The 18,718-nt window shown below is 36.8% G+C and overlaps 1 protein-coding gene and 1 long non-coding RNA gene across 2 annotated transcripts; both read right to left on the minus strand.

Moving 5' to 3' along the window:
* Nucleotides 1–9: 9 nt before the first annotated feature.
* LOC148724915 (uncharacterized) lies at nt 10–2,458 on the minus strand. The gene is made up of 3 exons (XR_015991048.1): nt 2,367–2,458; nt 1,699–1,803; nt 10–105 (listed from the first exon to the last, which is right to left on the minus strand). It is a non-coding gene; the product is annotated as an uncharacterized LOC148724915 (long non-coding RNA).
* A 132-nt stretch (nt 2,459–2,590) lies between these two features.
* Nucleotides 2,591–9,375, minus strand: LOC148724916 (uncharacterized). Its single transcript, XM_088731410.1, has 8 exons — nt 9,073–9,375; nt 7,926–8,079; nt 7,246–7,517; nt 5,459–5,537; nt 4,996–5,087; nt 3,955–4,084; nt 2,721–2,777; nt 2,591–2,622 (listed from the first exon to the last, which is right to left on the minus strand). Exons 1-8 carry the CDS (start codon nt 9,328–9,330, stop codon nt 2,591–2,593), a joined length of 1,074 nt encoding a protein of 357 aa, XP_088587536.1. The 5' UTR covers nt 9,331–9,375.
* Between the last annotated feature and the right edge of the window lie 9,343 nt (nt 9,376–18,718).

The raw sequence follows: 18,718 nt of genomic DNA on the forward strand, positions 1-18,718 counted from the left end.
TATCACTTTCAGATGAAACACTTGGGTAATCCTCAGTGTCGGCAAAATAGTTTTCATCACTTTGCTGTGAGCATAACAGTTGATCATCTTCCAAATCCTCCTCATCTTCAGTACATGCAATGAGAAGGAACACTTCACATGAAAATTTATGACTGAGAAAAACTTCACCAATAATTCCCCAAAAAATACCAAAAGCTAACAATAAAGGTACTTCACCCATTTGCCTTACATAGCAATTTTGAAATGTAACCACAGGTAGCAAATATCTGGCAGAGAAAATGAAGGAAAGTCCACTATATACACTTAACTTTGAGGAGCAAAGATTTAAACTTTCAAAACCAAGACATGTGCAGATGATTTTATTTCATAAGACTGTTGAAAATTGATACCAAAATTCTCAAACATGATTGGTTTAGCTTTCCGCTTTCAGTGCAAGTTAAACAGTGTGTCTTGCTTCTATTTGTACTAAGTAATTGTACAGTCAAATGCAGTATACGTGTAATGGGACAGGAGAGATCATTTGCAGAAAGAAAAAGTCAAATGTTTTATTTTTTTTCTTTTTTAGCTTTACTGGCTGATTGCTAGTAAAGCTCTATTTCAATGGTGTGCAAGAAAGTTACACCACTTCAAGTAAGATAAATACCACTTCAAGTAAGATAAATACCACTTCAAGTAAGACCTCACGAACCATGCCAGTGACTACAAAGTTGGTTTGTAAGCTGAGGGTCACTGGTCTGGTACATCAAAGGTGAATTACTTCAATTTTTTTTTTTCACTTCAAAAATTTGCTTTTCCTTTTTTTTCTCTATCAAATACCATAATGTATGAGACTTCTAATATAATAATATAATACATAATTATTTTGAATTTGTAAACACAAAATTTGTTCAAGTTTACTTGTTGGTACTTACAGACAACTAAAACTACAGCCAATCCCCCCCTAAAAAAACTTCACAGTGTAGCAATGACACATGCTCATCCTACACCCTGTCTCTGAACATTGGCACACTACAAAACCTCCCTTTTTGCAAATTCTTTTGATAGGTCCAAAAAAAATTAAATTACAGCATTCACTGTCAATTTTGTGTAAAATACTACAAATTCAATTCATGTGGACAATGTTTATTACTCACTTTATTATTAATTACCAGTAAACTAATGTCCTCTCAGGGGACCTAGGTCTTTAACCACTGTTTCTCACACTTCATTGTAATTTTGATTTATGGACCATGTGGTTAACATTGTTCAATTCTTTCTGTAATCTGTCTTGTGAATTTCAGTCATTTGATTTTCTTTATTAGTCATGATCACAATAGACCACTTTTATAAATGGCTGCCAGATTAATATTCTTTTGTTTAAATTTAAATTAGCCCTTCTGGCCTCATTCTCCAGTACAAAATTCAAAAGATTACATTATCTCAAGCAAGGCCAGAAAGGCTAATTTAAATTTAAACAAAGAATATTAATCCTGCAGCCATTTATGAAAGTGGTCTATGACTGAACTGAACTTCACTTTAAGTCCAAGAAATTACCATTGCAAATTATATTAGCTAGGAAATCTTCTAAATCATTTACTTTGACCAACCAGGATCGGTGCTAAGTCAATCCAAACAAATTAAGCCTCCCAGTAACTGGGTTTAATGATACTCAGATGCCAACTTCATACTTGCTTCACCTTGACTCTTTGATGTATTTACCTTTATTTTGTATGACAGATGAGTTCTGCCTCCAGATGCAGACACTGCACTTTTGTAATAGTTCACACAACTCATTCACCACATCTGAGCCTAGTTGTGAGGCATCTGAGATTAAACACAATCAAAATGAAACATGAACATCAGTGCAGACTGCCTTTCAAAGATGAGATTAACAATAAGAACAAAATATTAATTCAAGTTTAGTAAATGCAACTACTCTAAGATGATATGTTTCCTTTTCACAATCCTAGCAAGAAAAATTGTCCTGATTCAACCTTATTCTTCACCTTAATAACTTTTTACTATTTTTGTCTGATATCATTTATCATAAGTAGGTGACAAAAAAACAAGGAAATAATTGCATGATATCTGAAAAACATTTAACTTGCACCCACAAACTTCACCTGAACAGATACTATTCATTATGATCTTGGAAAAGGTGTTTAACTAATTAAGTCTCTCTTCAATTTCCCTTTACCCCTTATTTAGTTGAAGTTCCCTATGTCACACTCAAACTGTGGCATATAAAAAGTCAGCAAGTAGCTGACTGTTGCTTTTTCTAAGATTCCTTAAGTTTGTCCTTTGGTGCATCTAACCAATACCAGTAACTAGGAATTTGCTTTCAATTACAAAAAATTTACAGAGAATATTCAAAGTTTAATTTTCACCCCTACTGTACTGACATCCAGTAGCTCCACCTCCATAGGTTCCACATCCACCGCTTCCACATCCACTTACTCCAGTTGCACTGCTACCATCAAAACTGGATCCACTTCCACTGGCCCCTTCTCCACTGCTTCCTCCTCCATAAGCACCACCTCCACTGGCCCCACCATCATTGTTTCTATCTCCTCTTCTTCCACTACCACAGGCTCCAGGCTTTCCACCTAAATTATTTCGCATGTACAGTAGCAACAATATCCTCTGTAAATTTGGGTCAGATGTAATTCTTTGAATAGTCTGCCAAATCCCTTCCTTCTCCACTCCACAGTACTCTACACAGGTCTCTCCCAGAATTTCACCAGTGTTCGTTGAAATGAGCAAGACCAAAATGACATCAGGTGTCATTTCAGGTGAGGCTATAGATAAAATGGTAAAAACAACATTGAAATGCCTCCATAAATCAATGATATTTGTCCTGATTATAAAGTATGTGATTACCATTAAAGAGAAATTAGCATAACTGGTAAGTTTATAATCCAAGCTGCAGCCAATGATAATTTAAGGAACAGAAAAGGCTTAATGAACTTGTATTTCTATGGGAGCTTTTCAGATATCCCTAACAAGGCTTTAGCGAGTCAACTTTGAAACTTGTGCTGAGAAAGTAGAGTATAGGGTTTTGTTTGTAGGGGGAGGGGGGATGGGAGGGGCACAACGAAACCAACTTCATAAGATATCCTGGTTACATTTTTTTTCAGCCTTAAAGAAAAAATTGTGTTTTCTTGCTTATAAAATTTTTATTTTATGCCTTTGCTGGGTACTGGTGTTTGACTGGATGATAAGCATTAATTAACAGCCAACAAGTGCCTTTTTAATTTTTGCTCTTGCTTTCCATCCTCAGATAGATCCCGCTTCCCATCCTCTCCCGCCCCCTGCTCCTGTGCTCCCATTCCCCTGTCCCCTCCATTTTTATGTTATTTTTTAACTTCAGTTACCACCAGCTACAGGAAAAAGTTCACAATTTTGAGAAGCAGCTAATTTTATCAATACTGCAGAGGTTGAGGCTTTGTAACAGCTTTTATTCGGCAATCAAAAAAATGGCTAGCAGCACATGCTTAGCAAAACAAAAAACTCGATGTCCCGTATGTGCAAAGTTCATATACCTTAACAGTGTCCGATGTCAGCACGTGGCTGCATGGCGTGACATTACCTTATGTAATGCGATTCGATAATCATGTCTTACAAACAAAACTCTAAGCACAAATTGTCACAGTTCTTTCAGTACACAATGCTCTAGGAGTGTTTACCAATAAGTCCAAACATGCAGGAGTAATTTGTTTGGATGGGTGGGCTGAGATGGGACACATTGAGTAACTGCTGCTTTCAACTTTTGATACACAAAACATGTTTTACTTTAAAATGGTAGAAAAACACAGAAACAATAAAAATACTAAAACAAAGATGGCTGAAATTATAAATCAATTAAAATCCAATGTCAATGCTGTTGCATGCCTATATTGAGTCTTCATTATAAAGGAGTTCATTTCAAAATATTTCTCTGGTTAGTACACTAGCTAATAATTAACTTTTACAAACCTGGAATTTTACAAATGTAGCCAAGACTTGTCTTTTCTAGTATGTTTGGTTCTAAATTACCAAAGGTAGCTTTCACATTAACATCTGTTGGTAGCTCAGGTTTGAAGGTGAAAATGCAGGGGCCTCCTCCCTATAGATTTTGGGGAAAAATTCAGAGTCAAAAAATTCTAATTCTCGACACCTTATTCAAACCTGAACTTACACATGACAGACAAACAACAAATTAACTGCTGAAATTGAAAATAATGCAATCTTTAATTTATCCTTTATCGTGAGCTCTGATAACAAACACTATAGGAAATAGTAAAAAAGAATTCACAAACTATGTGTCCTCAAAAAAAAAGATAGAGCTGAGAGCATGGAAGGTAAGGTTTAATATAGAGACACAAGAGCTAATTAAGGCTAGCAGTAATTTTCCCAGCACTGAAAACAAAACTGAAATCTGTAATTTGCAAATTAGAAATCTGTTAATGATTTGCCAAATAGAAATCTGTAATTTGCAAGATGGAAATCTGTTATCTGCAAAAAAGAATTCTGTTGATGATTTTCAAAATAAATATCCATTAATGATTTGCAAAATAGAAATCTTTTAACCATTTGCAAAATAGAAATTAGTTAATAATTAATTTGGGAAATAGAAATCTGTAATTTGCAAGATAGAAATCTGTTAATGATTGGCAAAATAGAAATCTGTTAATGATTTGCAAAATAGAAATCTCTAATGATTTGCAAAATAAAAAAGCTTTAAATGATTTGCAAAATAGAAAACTGTTAGTGATTTGTAAAATAGAAATCTGTAATTTGTGAGATAGAAACCCATTTAGATTTCTATTTAGCAAAATTACAGATTTTCATGTTGTTTTGTTTCATTTTGAAAATTACAGTCAGCTATGACTACCACATTAAAGACAATGTTGAACTTCCTTTATTGTTAGCGTTTCAATACAATGCATGTTTCTAGGATTATTTTCAATTTGGAGATCAATGAAAAGATATAAATGAAAAAGGGCACCATCCTATTGGCATAAGAAAATTTTTTACCTGCAAAGGACTCTCTTTAGGATTTATGAAAACCTCATAATCATATTGCTTCAACCACTCTTCAATGTTTCCAACATCCATTAAATCTAGAGCTAAAAAGTAATTATAAGTTAATAGGTTCAAAAGGAAAAAAATAAGCTCATCACTACACCAGATTTTTTTTCAATCTAATGTTGCAACATAAAGCAAACTGAAACTTGTGAGGGCGACCAAAAGGCAAAATTAATGAGAGCCAAAAAAATTGAAATTAGGGAAAGAAAGGCCAGGGATGTGATCCAAATTTAAACCTCCTCCGCAGCATCTCCTCTGATATGGAGTTCACATCTCTGCTGATGTGAAGAAGTTTTTCAAGTTTAATCAAGCTTTAAGTTTTGAAAAGTGGATGTTGATAGAAGGGCTGAATAAGCATGAGAATCATATTTGCTATGCAACATTCGTTTACACTGAAATGGCTTGAACTTACCTGGAGAATTTGCCCCACCCTGTTGGGAAATCAATCCTCTGTGAATTTCACTCTCAAAAGAAGTTATCAGTTCAATAATCTGTATTCAAAAAAATTGAAAGGTACATTTGACGTGGCTTCTCTGTCCAAAGGATTTTTATGTTTTTTTGCCTAATCTTTTTTATCCAACTATATCATGTTGCATGATAACATGACCAAATCTACCTAGCCCACTTATGGTAGTAGCAAGGTCCACAGTTCATACTTTATGGTATTTGTGACCTTTTACAGAGAGACAAATGCCCTATCAAAACATGCACTATATATACACACTCTATGAGATGTTTCTCCTCAAAAACCTTCTATCAACAAATTCTTATTTTTTTTCTGGTGCAGACAATCCCAAATTCAAACCACATATAATTATTCACTTTCCCACTTTGAATATTTCTGGACTATTTCCTTAAAAAATTATTCCACACTCAGTAATTAAAATAAATTCTTTTATCTTACCTCATTATAATCAAAACAATATTTCAAAGTTTTCCCAAAGCTCTAAAGCTATTTAGTACGACATTATTATTTCATTGATATTTTTGTGACCACAAAACAACCATGTCTATTAATTAATCACTGAATATTTCTACAGAGTTTTATTACGAATTGTGTCAGCAAGGGAATCATGCAAAATAACAGGAGAATGTTACATTCATATAAAGAAAAATCAGCAACAACCATCAAAATTACATCCACCTTCTCATGATCATTCAAATTCCATTTCATTAATTTTTTGTTTTACATGTAATGTATGGTTGAATGTTGATGTACAGTAGTTTGGTTGAGCCAAATAAGAAGCATACTTCTAAGTTGCATCTTAAAATTAATTCATCAAAGCCTAAAATTACATAGCTGTTCATTATTCTTCATTTTGAAATACCACTATCATGGCATTCAATCCCTTCCAAAAGTAAAGTCTTATTTTCAAGATTCAAGCTATATCTTCAACATTACGAGTCAGTCAAGTGTGAAGTTCAAATTCAAACTTTATCTTTGAATTCAAAAGCTGTATGCTGTTGGCGAGTTCAAATTGAAACTTGAGCTTTGGTAAAAATGGTAATTTATTTCAAGTCAATTACACAGGGAGTGGTTGCCCAGATCTCTTGAGCCAGAGGCTCATGACAAAAGTGACTGACAGAGAAAATATAGAAAGCATTTTATACAATAAAAAAAAAAGGTTATTCGATAACAAGTGTAATATATAATTTAATGTAATGAGTTGATGCAATTGATATAGTGGTGACAAATGCCAAGAATAGTTGTTGGAAATGATAATATCAATTTGAACGATAGTTGCATTGGCAGCCGGGAAAATTGAGCTTGCTAATTGATCTACGAAAATTGTTTGCTTTCCATTTACCATTACCAAGTTGTATGCTGTTGGTGAGTTCAAATTGAAACTTGAGCTTTGAACTCAAAAGTTGTACATTAATTGTTGATAGATCAGGTTCAAATCAAAACTTGACCTTTGAATTCAAAGTTGTATGTTATCAGTAAATCATCTAGAAGGCTGAAGCAAAGAATTGAACTTTGAGTGAGGAATTTAATGTTCAAGTGAAGACTTGAGTGTTGTTTTGAGAGGAAAACTTGACTATTGACAATAATAATTGAATGTTGAAATTAAAACTTGAAAATTGAAAATAAAACTTGAATGTTAAAAAAATAAAATTTTGATGGAGGTTTAACCCTGTATACTCCAAGCATGAGCTGAATAAATTGAAGTTTAACTTATCTATTTTGTAAATGATCACCTGATCATCAGATGCTCCTACAGTCACAGGTGTATGTTGCTGGTTGTCTATAGCCACAGCAGATACACTGACTTCTTTGGCAGAAACTTGAGTTTTCAAATACCTAGGATGCCGTGAGGGTTGACCACTCAGACTCCCTTTTGCTGGGAATGTATCTGTGTAAGTCTGTCCAGGTGACTTCTGAAACTCTCTATCTTTACCAGAAATTTCTAAACTCTTCAACTGAGATAAAAGAGTGGAAGAATTCATCTCCTTCTGCTCTGTTAAATCACCTACACACACACACACACACACAAAAAAAAAAAGAATCAATAATTTATTACTAACAATAGTTAATTTTTTTCCTTCATGAGCTGAATTTTCTTGAATACACATATTTTGTTAATTTTTCAATATATTAGTTCCTGGTCTAAATGATCTTCTTAAAAGCTGCAAATGCACTTCATAGGCATTCATGTGTTTCTGAAAACTCAATTAGATTATCTATATTTACTGCTGTTTTCAACAGTGTTTCCCTGTTTATAACTGACATATTTACTTTTCAGTTTTATGGTCATTATCAACCACACTTATAAGATGATAAGACAACTGATATTTTCATGGGGTGAATATAGCGAGTAGCATGAGTGGGAGTTGGCAGACATTGAAATACTGTACTAGTAAAATTACACATTATCGACCTGTTGGAGGGGTTGGTTGCAGTGCTAGTGGCAATGCCATTGGAACCATTTTTGTTATATCACTTGTGTTAGAACACACTGGTGGAAGTAAAGTATGTGCTCCTGCCTCTTCTGGATCTGTGGAGAACTGGTCAGAGATTTGTATTTGCTCTTCCTAGAAAAAAAATTGAAAATTCATATCATATATACTAGAGTAAATCTCCTTCTAGCTTAATCTTCTTTAATGAATTAAGGTAATGTCTGTTTACAAGCCAAGTACTGGCCCATCAAGCCAATGCTTAACTCCAGTTTCCATAACATGAAGCGACTAAGAATGTTTCTACTCCCCCCTGGATGGGATGCTGGTCCATAGCAGGGCTACCCCCCAGCATTAAATTCACCAGTACCCATTGAAACACCTGGGTGAAGAGAGGCACTGTGAGAATACAGTGTCTTACCCATGAACACAACACAATGTCCCTGGCCAGGGCTCAAACCAGGACTATTCAATCTGGAGTCCAGCCCACCAATCAAAAGGTCACCAAACCTCACAATGAATAATGAACTCTGAAATCTAAAACTTGTTATTACAAAGGTCAATTTTTTCTCTCAAGCATCTCATTGGTCCCAAATGCTAAATCCTCAAACCTGATTCGCTAATTCCACCTGCCACAATACATACCTTCTGGCTGGTGAATAACATATGTCTTTGTTGTTGTAATAATTTTATTAGCTACTCTTATCAATGCTCAACAAGTGTTCTCCAAAATTATTTTGTATTTGGCTGTCATTTGATTTGTAAGGAAATCAAATTTATCTCAAAACCTTGTCTTGTTCTTTATCTGTTAATGGCACACAATTCAAATGAGTATCAGGAATGGTTTCAAAAAAAAAAGCGAATCATAGGACTAATTTTTTCAAATAAGGTTAGTGTAATATCATAACCAACTCAAACAAGGACAACCTTTTCTGTGAAAAAAATAAACATGGAAATATCTTTTTTGCTCTTAACTCCAAGCAGTATTTAACTGAGAGATTTTTTTCTCATTTCACAATAACCCCAATTCTTAGGTAAACTGGAGACTTAAGCCAAGTCCAAGTCAAAGTGCAAAAGATATACTTCAGCTAGGCAGCATCTACATTAAATTACTACAGCCTTCACACATACCTCAGTATCTGAGGTTGATGACATTGAACATTGGTGCTGTTGCCTTTCCACAGTCACATCAAATACACTGGCTTCTTTTTCAGTGACTAATGTTGTTGAGCAGGTTCTTACACCCCGAGCCTGTTTTGGGTGTGGAGTTGAATTTATCTTGACACTGTCCAGCTGATCACCAGACATATAATTTCTGTCATTGTTTATCACTGTATCCCACATCTGACTTCCTACTTCCATCAATGTCTCTCTGTTGACATCAATCATCCGAGGACCCTCAGTTGCAGAAGAAGGTTCTCTGCGGAACCTTTTATGCCCCTGGGATGCTTCAATAACAAGGCAATTTCCAGATGAATTAGCACCTGACAGGTCAGAGTCTGAGGAGTAATGGCCAGAATCTCCCACTTTCTCTTAATTTCCTAATTAAAAAAAAAATGGATTCAACCTTTAAATGTTAAGGAATTAATCTTTAAAGAGTATTATAGCTATACCTAACATTTATAAGGGAAACAACTATTAAAAGCAGATCCAGTATAAAATCATTACGTCAGTACGCTCATCACAATTAAGCAAAACTTTGTCATTACAAACCTCACAATAGATGTAAAGTGCTGAGTTTCCAGTGATATTTTTATTGATAAATGCCCCACTCCATACGCAACGACAACCACAAAAGTCCAATTTTGATCTACTTTCCACTGCTTTTGCACAGTAAAATCTGCATATCAAAGTTTGCAAAACAATTAATAAAGAGATACTGCCATTTATTGTTCTCTCAAATTTTGTTACTCCTCTTCAAAATTTCATGTTCAATTTTTAAAATCTTGTGTTCAGTTCAATATCTCATGCATTCACCACACTCACACATAAGAGATTGAGTTGAACACCCAAAGAAATGTAATGGCTGCCACGTCTTTGTCACAGGACGAAACTTTCTTTGCATGTGTCAGCCGCTTCAGAGAAATTTCATATCTACACTTGCCCGTGTCTATTTTAATAAAAAATGCTTCATCAGTAGTACTATTAAAATAGTGACAAAGGTCAGAGAAGCAATCTCCTCATCAGTGAGAAGGTCACCATGGTACCTCCCCCCCCCTCCCCCATGGCCTTCCACCAGGTAACAGTTAAGTCAACACTATAAAACCAGTGTGTGGAATGAATCCCTACCCAAAAGGCCAGTTGGATCAGGGAGGAAGGAAAAGAGGGAGGGAGATAAATCACTTATGTAAATGTCTCATCAAGTTTCTTAGTACACAATTCATATATTTCAGTCTAACTAAAAATACCTTTCGCTGGCTTCTGAAAGAAAAGGGAACATTTCCTCAAGTTTTCTCTGCATGTCTGTTGGTGAAGTACTCTTCGTAAACGTTATTTTCTTGGGCTGTACCAATTTCTTTATTGCACACATGTCAAGAGTAGTATTGGGCATGAACACCACACCATTCTTTTCATGAACTTGATGACTTTTCAAGACAACTACATTCTTTGTGATTTCTTCATGAGGACCTTTCCTCTTCCTCGGAAGAGGCTTCAAAAAGGGGGATGCCATGTCCTGTGGGTACACAAAATTCATAATGAAAAAGTTAGTATACATTTACAACAAACAGTATCAAGAAAGTGATGGCAAAAAAGAAAAAATTATTATATTTAGAATAACAGAACAAGCAAAGTTAAAAAAAAACCCTAGAAATACCCCAGGCCAGTACAACAATTACAAGAAATTCCCTGTCCAGAAATTCAAATAACCTTTTTCCAGCAGTCCTTATTAAACAGGAAGTAGTAAAGTGCCAATAATTCCTCTTAAAATGGCAAAATTAATGGTCTGGCTACTCATTTTGACTATGCAGTGCTGTGAAGCTCACAATTCTCATTTTTCAAGTTCACCAAAGCCAGTTACCTTCAACAGTTATAGATTTTTAAAATACTATAGGAAAAGTCATTACTTGATGAGGAATTTGGAATTACTTTGCATGCAAAAATGAATATTACACAATGCAAATACCTCAAATATCTCCCTTTTTAACCAATCAGTGTGAGATTTTATTCAATTACACGATCCTACTTTACCCATATCTTTATTATCAAAATATGCGATGGCTGTTATCATTAATTTTGGTGCTTTCTTCATAGAAGTGACCTAGCTTCTATCTTAATTAGCATTGAAACTTTCAAATCAATTTCAGTTGAAATTGTAAATCTTTTTCACCCCTAAATTCCAAATTTCTATGAAAAATTATCCACTTAGTGAAAAAGAAATTTAGGGTAGACTAGTTGTTCCCCCTAACCCCTTTTATGAGAACTTTATATTTGAAATAATAATATACATAATCTATAATTATTGAAAAAAGGGTTATCGAAGGAACTTAATCCTCATATACTATGGAATCTACATATACGCACTGAAACACTTTTACATACAGGTATATATCTATATATATAGAATCCAAGTAAAAAGACTATACCCAAGATAAGAATTCTATAAATTTAAATGCCTCTTCGTGCTTTCTACAACAGGGCAATTTCGATTTAAAACACTTTGAACGACGAAACTTAAGACAACCTGGCTAATCTGTACACCTACTCTGATTTTGAGCTTGTAAAGTCCAAGAAAAAACACTATGATCACGTTCGGCGCATAATGCGGCGAATTTGGTAGAAGATCAGGCAGACATTTGCAAACTTGTCTCTCCAGTGTTGCGGCCAACTAGGTGAGTTATTTGGAACGTGCGTTATGACCATTATGTCTCCATGATTTTGTTGTAGTCGTTTACTTGCGAAAGCAAAATGAACAAGATTGGCTGCTTTACATCTTTCAGGCAAAGCAATTTGCTTTAAATGTACTTTTTCTACTTTCCGATACAGTGATGGCATCCTATGGCAATGAAACACTATTCGCCGCCTCTCCGCCGCCTCTTCGCCGCCTCTTCTCAGCCGCGTACGGCCGAGTACGGTCGCGTTCGTCTCTGATCGTGTGACATAATTTTCCCGCCAGTCATTAGGTGGACCTCCAAAATTTGGGGCCGGTACAAAAACTCAGGAGCACCTATTAATTCGTTATCTTCAATTATAAGGGAGTCTTGCTATATTTGTCGAATCAAATAAAGATAGTGTCGTAGTTTTTGTACTTTTAGGGTCATTTTTGCTTGAAATCATGTCACTCCTGGCACCCTTAGTGTCTCCTTTCGTTTTGTTGTTTGTGTTTGTTGGTCACATGGCCGTTCAGTAACAACCTGCCAAAAAAAACCCGATGGTTTGTCGAGAATTTGTGGAATTTGTTGAGTTTTTGCGCTGCAGACTGATCTAGTATCTCACACACGAAGATATGGGAGCGAAAAATTATAACATTTGTCGATATATTTTGTTTGTCGATTCCGTGAAAGCTTTTCGATTGGGAGTTTTTACAAGTGTGCTTCGTGAAGAAAAGAGCCAGTGCGGAGCGAAACGACAGACCATAAAGATTAACGACACGTAAACTTGTTCGAAAATACAGTTGTAAAGTGTCGCAGATTTTACGTACACTAGAAAAACTAAACTGATTTGATTGTCGAGCTTAACCAATAGATAGAAGATTCGAATTAACATACGTATGTAGTACTTGATCGACTATATTACCAGACATAAGACGGGAAAAGCAATGAAGACTTCCCCCTGTGACACTGAAGAACACCTAGAACACTTGCTCTTGTGTATCGATAGTCCATACAAGTATTTCTATCAGTAAATTATTCACAGTTATTAAAATAATTCCAACAAACCTTATTTTGCCTTTGGTAGCTCAACTTCAGTTGTAACCCATCTAATCGCCTTCAGTGCTACAATATGAAAAACAACGCTGATTTCATGGAAATCCAATTAAGGAGTTCAACTCTTTCGAACGGTCATGTGACAAGGCTTTTCACCCAATCAGAAGGCATTACGTCTTCGCGTGACCTTGGAAGTTGACATGACAAAGATTCTAAGAGGTTCGAATCACGAAATGATTTTCTACAAGATCAATTGTAGAGGTTTGGAAATAATTAATTACAGCCCAAAGTTTACATCCGGGATTTGATCATATCGTCTTAACTATTGTTCGCATAATAACTACCATCCTCGGAGACCCAGGGGCTGAGTGGATTTCAAGTTAGGGCATGAAGAGCCCCTGGGGACATTTTCTTACAAGACTAGTTCCAAACGGTCGCAGTCGTTCTGCCATCTGATTGGTGCCAGAAAATCTTTGTGTTTTTCTGCCCAATCAGAGTGAAGTGTGCTTTAGAGTCCTTTCGTGTGTTTTAACACGGACATATACTTGTAGCGCAGTTGCTCACCATGTTTGTTTGGACCGTGCGACAGAGATTTTCTTGTGAAAAGTTTCAGTCTCGGTACACAACGTAAGAGAAATCGATCAGAATGTCCGCGAAAATCTTACCGGAAAATTATACTGAATACTTTCGCAGGTATCACTAGAGAACGTGTTTTAAAGTTTGCGAGGTTTGTATACCACACGATGGTTGCAGTCATTGATATGTCGCTTTAAACGATAAACGAGATTTAAGCTTAAATCTTTCTAGATTTTTTGCATAATTTGCTGTGACTGAAACTTTGCCAATCTCGTGAAGTTATTTCCTCGCACGGGCCACGCAGGTATGTCGAGCAACTGGTACTTGCGAAACGTTCTGTGCATGCCAAACTCTAATCTCATCTTCGCTCGAAAAAAAAGAAAAGCTAAGCGTGGAAATATTTGCTTATTAGATGTGGGTAGATGACCCTGTACTACTAAGCTGACATTTGCAATAAAGCAAACCCGCCCTTTCCATCCAATATTTCTTGGTCTTTGGTTTTGTTTTTCCCACTGAAAACAGCATCGGATCGATTCCCAATGATCAAAGGTATTTAACTTGGTCTTCAGCAATCGACAGACTGAGGTGAAATGACAATGACCGAGGGACTAGAAGAGAATCCGTGGCCTTCCTAGCTCAAGAATTTCAACACTCTAGACAGCAGTTGAAAGATTAAACTCTTTCCAAACCCCTTCGGTAACTGCCCGAAAACATCTCTCCTTCCCACGATGTTCTCGTTAATAAGTTTTTGTTCAGATTTTAATTAGCAAACCGGAAACACAGCTAAGCTTTCTCTTAGCACTTGCTGGAGGTCGTCCACGAACTTAACGTTCTCTGCAACCTTGGCCGTATTGTGAATGACTTTACTACTAAGATTAGATTTTGGCGCGCAAAGAAAGCAGAAAGCTACGTAGGCGAAAGCGCCAGTTGCTCGACATACCTGCGTGGCCCGTGCGACGAAATAACTTCTAGTGATACCTGCGAAAGTATTCACTATAACTTCCGATAAGATTTTCGCGGACAATCTGATCGATTTCTCTTACTTTGTGTGCCGAGACTGAAACTTTTCATCTCAAGCAAATCTCTGTCGCACGGTCCAAACAAACATGGCGAGCAACTGGGCAACTAGTATATGTCCGTGTTAAAACACACGAAAGGACTCTAAAGCACACTTCACTCTGATTGGGCAGAAAAACACAAAGACTTTCTGGCACCAATCAGATGGCAGAGCCACTGCGACCGTTTGGAACTAGTCTTGTAAGACAATGTCCCCAGGGGCTCTTCATGCCCTAACTTGAAATCCACTCAGCCCCTGGGTCTCCGAGGATGAATAACTACTCAACTACCGAATAACAACTTAGCTACTCTTGCATAATCACGCATCTCAATTCTGACGGCTACCTATTCTCCAACTAATTCTCAGTCGTCATTTCTTTGTTGCATACAAGTCACTTTTATTTCGCTTTCTACATAGGCAGGCAAGAATGAATTCAGCTGTTCAAATCTGTATTTAAGCGGAGGATTCTATAGAAAAATTCACTGCCTGACGAGTGAATTCCACGTTAAATTTCACGCGAAAAACCGATATCGCACGAATCGCGAAGCGATGAGTGCGATATCAATTTTTCAAGTGAAATTTAACGTGGAATTCACGAGTCAGGTAGTGAATTTTTCTTGAATCGCATAACTGAATAAAAATAAGAAAACAATAATTTAAAACGGCAATGTTATTGCCTGTTTTTATTCCGTACGCGCGCCCTTAAGAAAGCCATTTTAAAGTTAACTGTCAGAACTGTCATCGTTAAGGGAATGGAAAGCAAGGTAAGTCGCTCACGTTTGAATCGTCGACAATTTTAATTGTACCTCGTGATTTTTTCTTTCATCACATAGCTAAAGCCACCAAATCACTGGGCGAAACCAGATGTTTTGTATTTTTGTGCGCCACGGCAGTGCGCAAACAATGGAAACCCTTTCAAAGTCAGGTGTCAATATCTAGCGAATAAAGGGAACAAGATATTTTTAGAATGAAAACCACTTTTATTTCAAACTCGTGGAGAAAGCGGTGCCTCACATTTTACAATCTTCAGCAAAAAAACTAAAAGTAGACAATACGGAGTTATTTAAGACAGAGATTTGCCTGCTATCACTCAACCTGGCAAAATGTGGCGCCGACAATCAGCAACTGAATGGTCAAATCCTCAAGCGAAATGAAAATTTCAAGCGTTCCGGTATCAAAGCAAGATCTACAAATAACCATTAGTGATTTACAGTTGTAAAAAAAAGTGTATTCAAAATATAATGATTAAGATTGGAATTTCTCGGTAAACTCTGGCGAAAAACAGTTCAGTTAAAAGTCACAATTTTAACTGTTTTTCTTTCATCGCAAGGAGTCGTTCGTTGGTGTCAATGCTGGACTGAAAGTTTATGGAAATATTTACTGGAGAATTATTAAAAGTTACTCCAGTAAACATTCCGCCAACTGCTCCTGCCATCAGGTAACTAGAACGACTGGCATTGCTGTCAAGGTCACTAGTAGCTGCTGTGTTGCTTGGCTGGCTGAGCTATTGAGAACAATCTCCTTTAAAGCATGACTTGAATAGCCGTTGGTAGTTGTCGCGCTTGGCGTGGGTTGAAACCGGCCAACTTATTCGACATTCGCCGCTCTTTTTCCAGAGGATTATGGCTGTAGCTGGATATGGATTCCGGATTGGAGTGGCCAGTGAGCTCTGATATCTCCACTGGGTCGAAATCATCACTGAGCGCTTGGATGACAGTTCTTCGACCACTCGAATTTGTGAATTTGCCGTCTAGTGTTTTTTGAAACCATGTTGTATCTAAAAGAGGCCAGTTCGTCGTCTGTATAGGCTACAATGGTTTGGATTTCGGGAAAAGATGCTTGACCTTTTTCGGCATTGATATCTGTTTTGGTTTTCTTTCGTAACGCATGTTTGGTTTTCCTCGGCGAGAACTGTCGTTTGGCGGCTTTCTTTCCTCGTCTCTGGTATTTTGATTTTTTCCTATGCGTTTTCTCGTACTTTTGAGCGTGAGTGGTTTCCTCCAATTTTCTAAAAATTTCAATTTCAATTCAAAAGTCGGAAGACATTCGTTTTCTATAAATTTGTTCATATTTGTTCATATTTTCATAGCACTAGTTGTATTTACGTTTTTACCTTCGTAACAATAATTTTTGCTCGCGACTCACGTCAGCGATATCGCTTTATGCATTAGTGCGATTCCACGCTAAATACCCTCTCTTCCGGTTGACTTATTGACCAATCAGAGCGCGTGTTTACTTTAAGCTATGCGATTCTCTGATAAACGTTCACCATAGTTGTCCAAATTGATTCTTTGATGAGAAGTACTAAGAAGTTTCAGTCACATCGCGCATGTTCTAAGAGAGTCACGAGCAATCTATAGCTTCACACGATCTCCAAACAATAGCCTTGCTTGATAACAACGAGGAGAGTACATTTTAAGGGATAAAAGAATGGATTTGCAGGCAACAAAGGATGACAACTTTATACCTTTTCTACAAACGTTCGCTGAAACCCACAAGGAGCGCTTGCCTTGTGGTCACTCACATTTGATAGTGAGGTGGACAGCAGTCTGGATGTAGTGTCATTGGCGCAGCCAAAGATGTGGTATAAACGTCATCATTGACATTTCAATCGGTAAAGATTAGGAAATTATATATTGGAATTCACATCCCTTACCAAATTTTCCTTGAGTTCCGCCGCAGGTTATTTACGACCTATAGAGAACTAAAATAGCATTCCTTATTTCAGTAACAACGTACATGTGATTTGTGACGTCAAACTTCCACGAGCATGCTGCACTTGACCGGCGACTTGTCATCATTGTCACTGAATGCAGATAAAGCTCCGCCTCTCGCTAATTACGGAAGTAATGAAGAATTTTCGAGAACAGAGCGCTCAGAAGATTATGCCGTAAATAATAAATCTCTTGAAATTCTCAGTCAGTTAAAAGTAAGCCTTACATATATAAAATTCCGGCCATGAAATAATACTGGGTCAAATAACTGAATTGTGCCTTCGTGTACTCCCGATGGCTGGTTAAACTTCGGAATTCAACGTTTGTCACTGATGCTACTGCAAAGAGAAATTCGATTCAATCTAACGAGCCTACAAATACAAGTCGAAAAGTGAGAACCGATCACTATGGCTGCGATAAGAGACTGAAACAGGAATAAAAAAAAGTAATTGTCTGATATTTTAGACGTTTCATTGCACGGAGCTTATTTTAGCGTATAGAGAAATACAGAAAATAATCTTTTTCGATTGGAGTGCTCAGCTTAGAGAAGATAGTCTAGTCTGAGGCGAGATATACTTTACCTAACTAATTCACAACTTTTCTAGAAATGTTTGTTTGGAAACACAAAATATACTTCCACGTTTGTATAGCACGTGAAAGAGCCTTTTGTTGAAGGTGAACAATCGACAATTCTCATCACTTAATCAAATGAACAACGCATCGTTTCTTCCTCACCATTTTCGCGCTCAGCTAAAATTCTGATCGAATGCAATCATAGTTTACATATGACCGTTCCCCCTCCTCCGTTTCTCCTTTAGGCGGGGGGAGGGGAGGGTACGGCTACTTGTAGGCTACTAAAGTCAAGTTGTTGATCTAAACGTACACGTGATCAGGCATTAATTCAATCACATTTGGTCATCATTATTAATCATCATTATTAATATTTATCACACGACTACTGATGTATACATGGCGTGACATGACACCACACCCCTGTTGAGCATAACGATTTATGGAAGGCTTTTACTCGGGCTTCCGTAGGAAAGCCCGAGTCTTAAAATGCAAGTCGTTCTTGGTCACCAAAAGGGGGGGTCATGGTCCCAGGCGTTCCTTGCGTAAACCGTGGAAACTGGGGATGAGAGTGCGACAACTTGTGTTATTATACATTCTAGTCACCATCTGTCTTCTCATTGGCTAAACGCTCACAGTTAATTCTGGGAAAAAGCGCATCCTACAGATTATTCACTAATCTGTACCTACAGGTTAGTGAATAATCTGTAGGTTGCGCGCGCAATGTATGATTTTCGGTGAAGCAATGTCAAGTCACAGGCTTACCATCTTAAATATCTGTGAAATCGGGTTTCTATGGTAATGGGTTCCTGTGGCATTTATATAGCCGTTACGAATGTAGTTCAAATATATTGCCTCTAGAATCTATCCCTAGTAGTCAGTCTTCAAAAAAAATCAGCTCCAAATAAAGATTAATGATTCATTACTTGTTTGGGAGTATTTTTTTCTGCCAGGAAGCCTCAAAATCGCTCGTTTAGGGCTTTCAAAGTTCAGCG

The sequence above is a fragment of the Stylophora pistillata genome, chromosome 8, assembly GCF_964205215.1.
Source record: "Stylophora pistillata chromosome 8, jaStyPist1.2, whole genome shotgun sequence".
NCBI lineage: Eukaryota > Metazoa > Cnidaria > Anthozoa > Scleractinia > Pocilloporidae > Stylophora > Stylophora pistillata.

Coding starts and splice junctions, on each gene's coding strand:
- LOC148724916 (XM_088731410.1), bottom strand. CDS start 9,330: ATGATTGATGTCAACAGAGAGACATTGATGGAAGTAGGAAGTCAGATG. Junction 5,538..7,245: donor TAGGAGCATCTGATGATCAG/GTGATCATTTAC, acceptor TTTTGAATACAG/ATTATTGAACTGATAACTTC. Junction 2,623..2,720: donor GCTCATTTCAACGAACACTG/GTGAAATTCTGG, acceptor CCAAATTTACAG/AGGATATTGTTGCTACTGTA.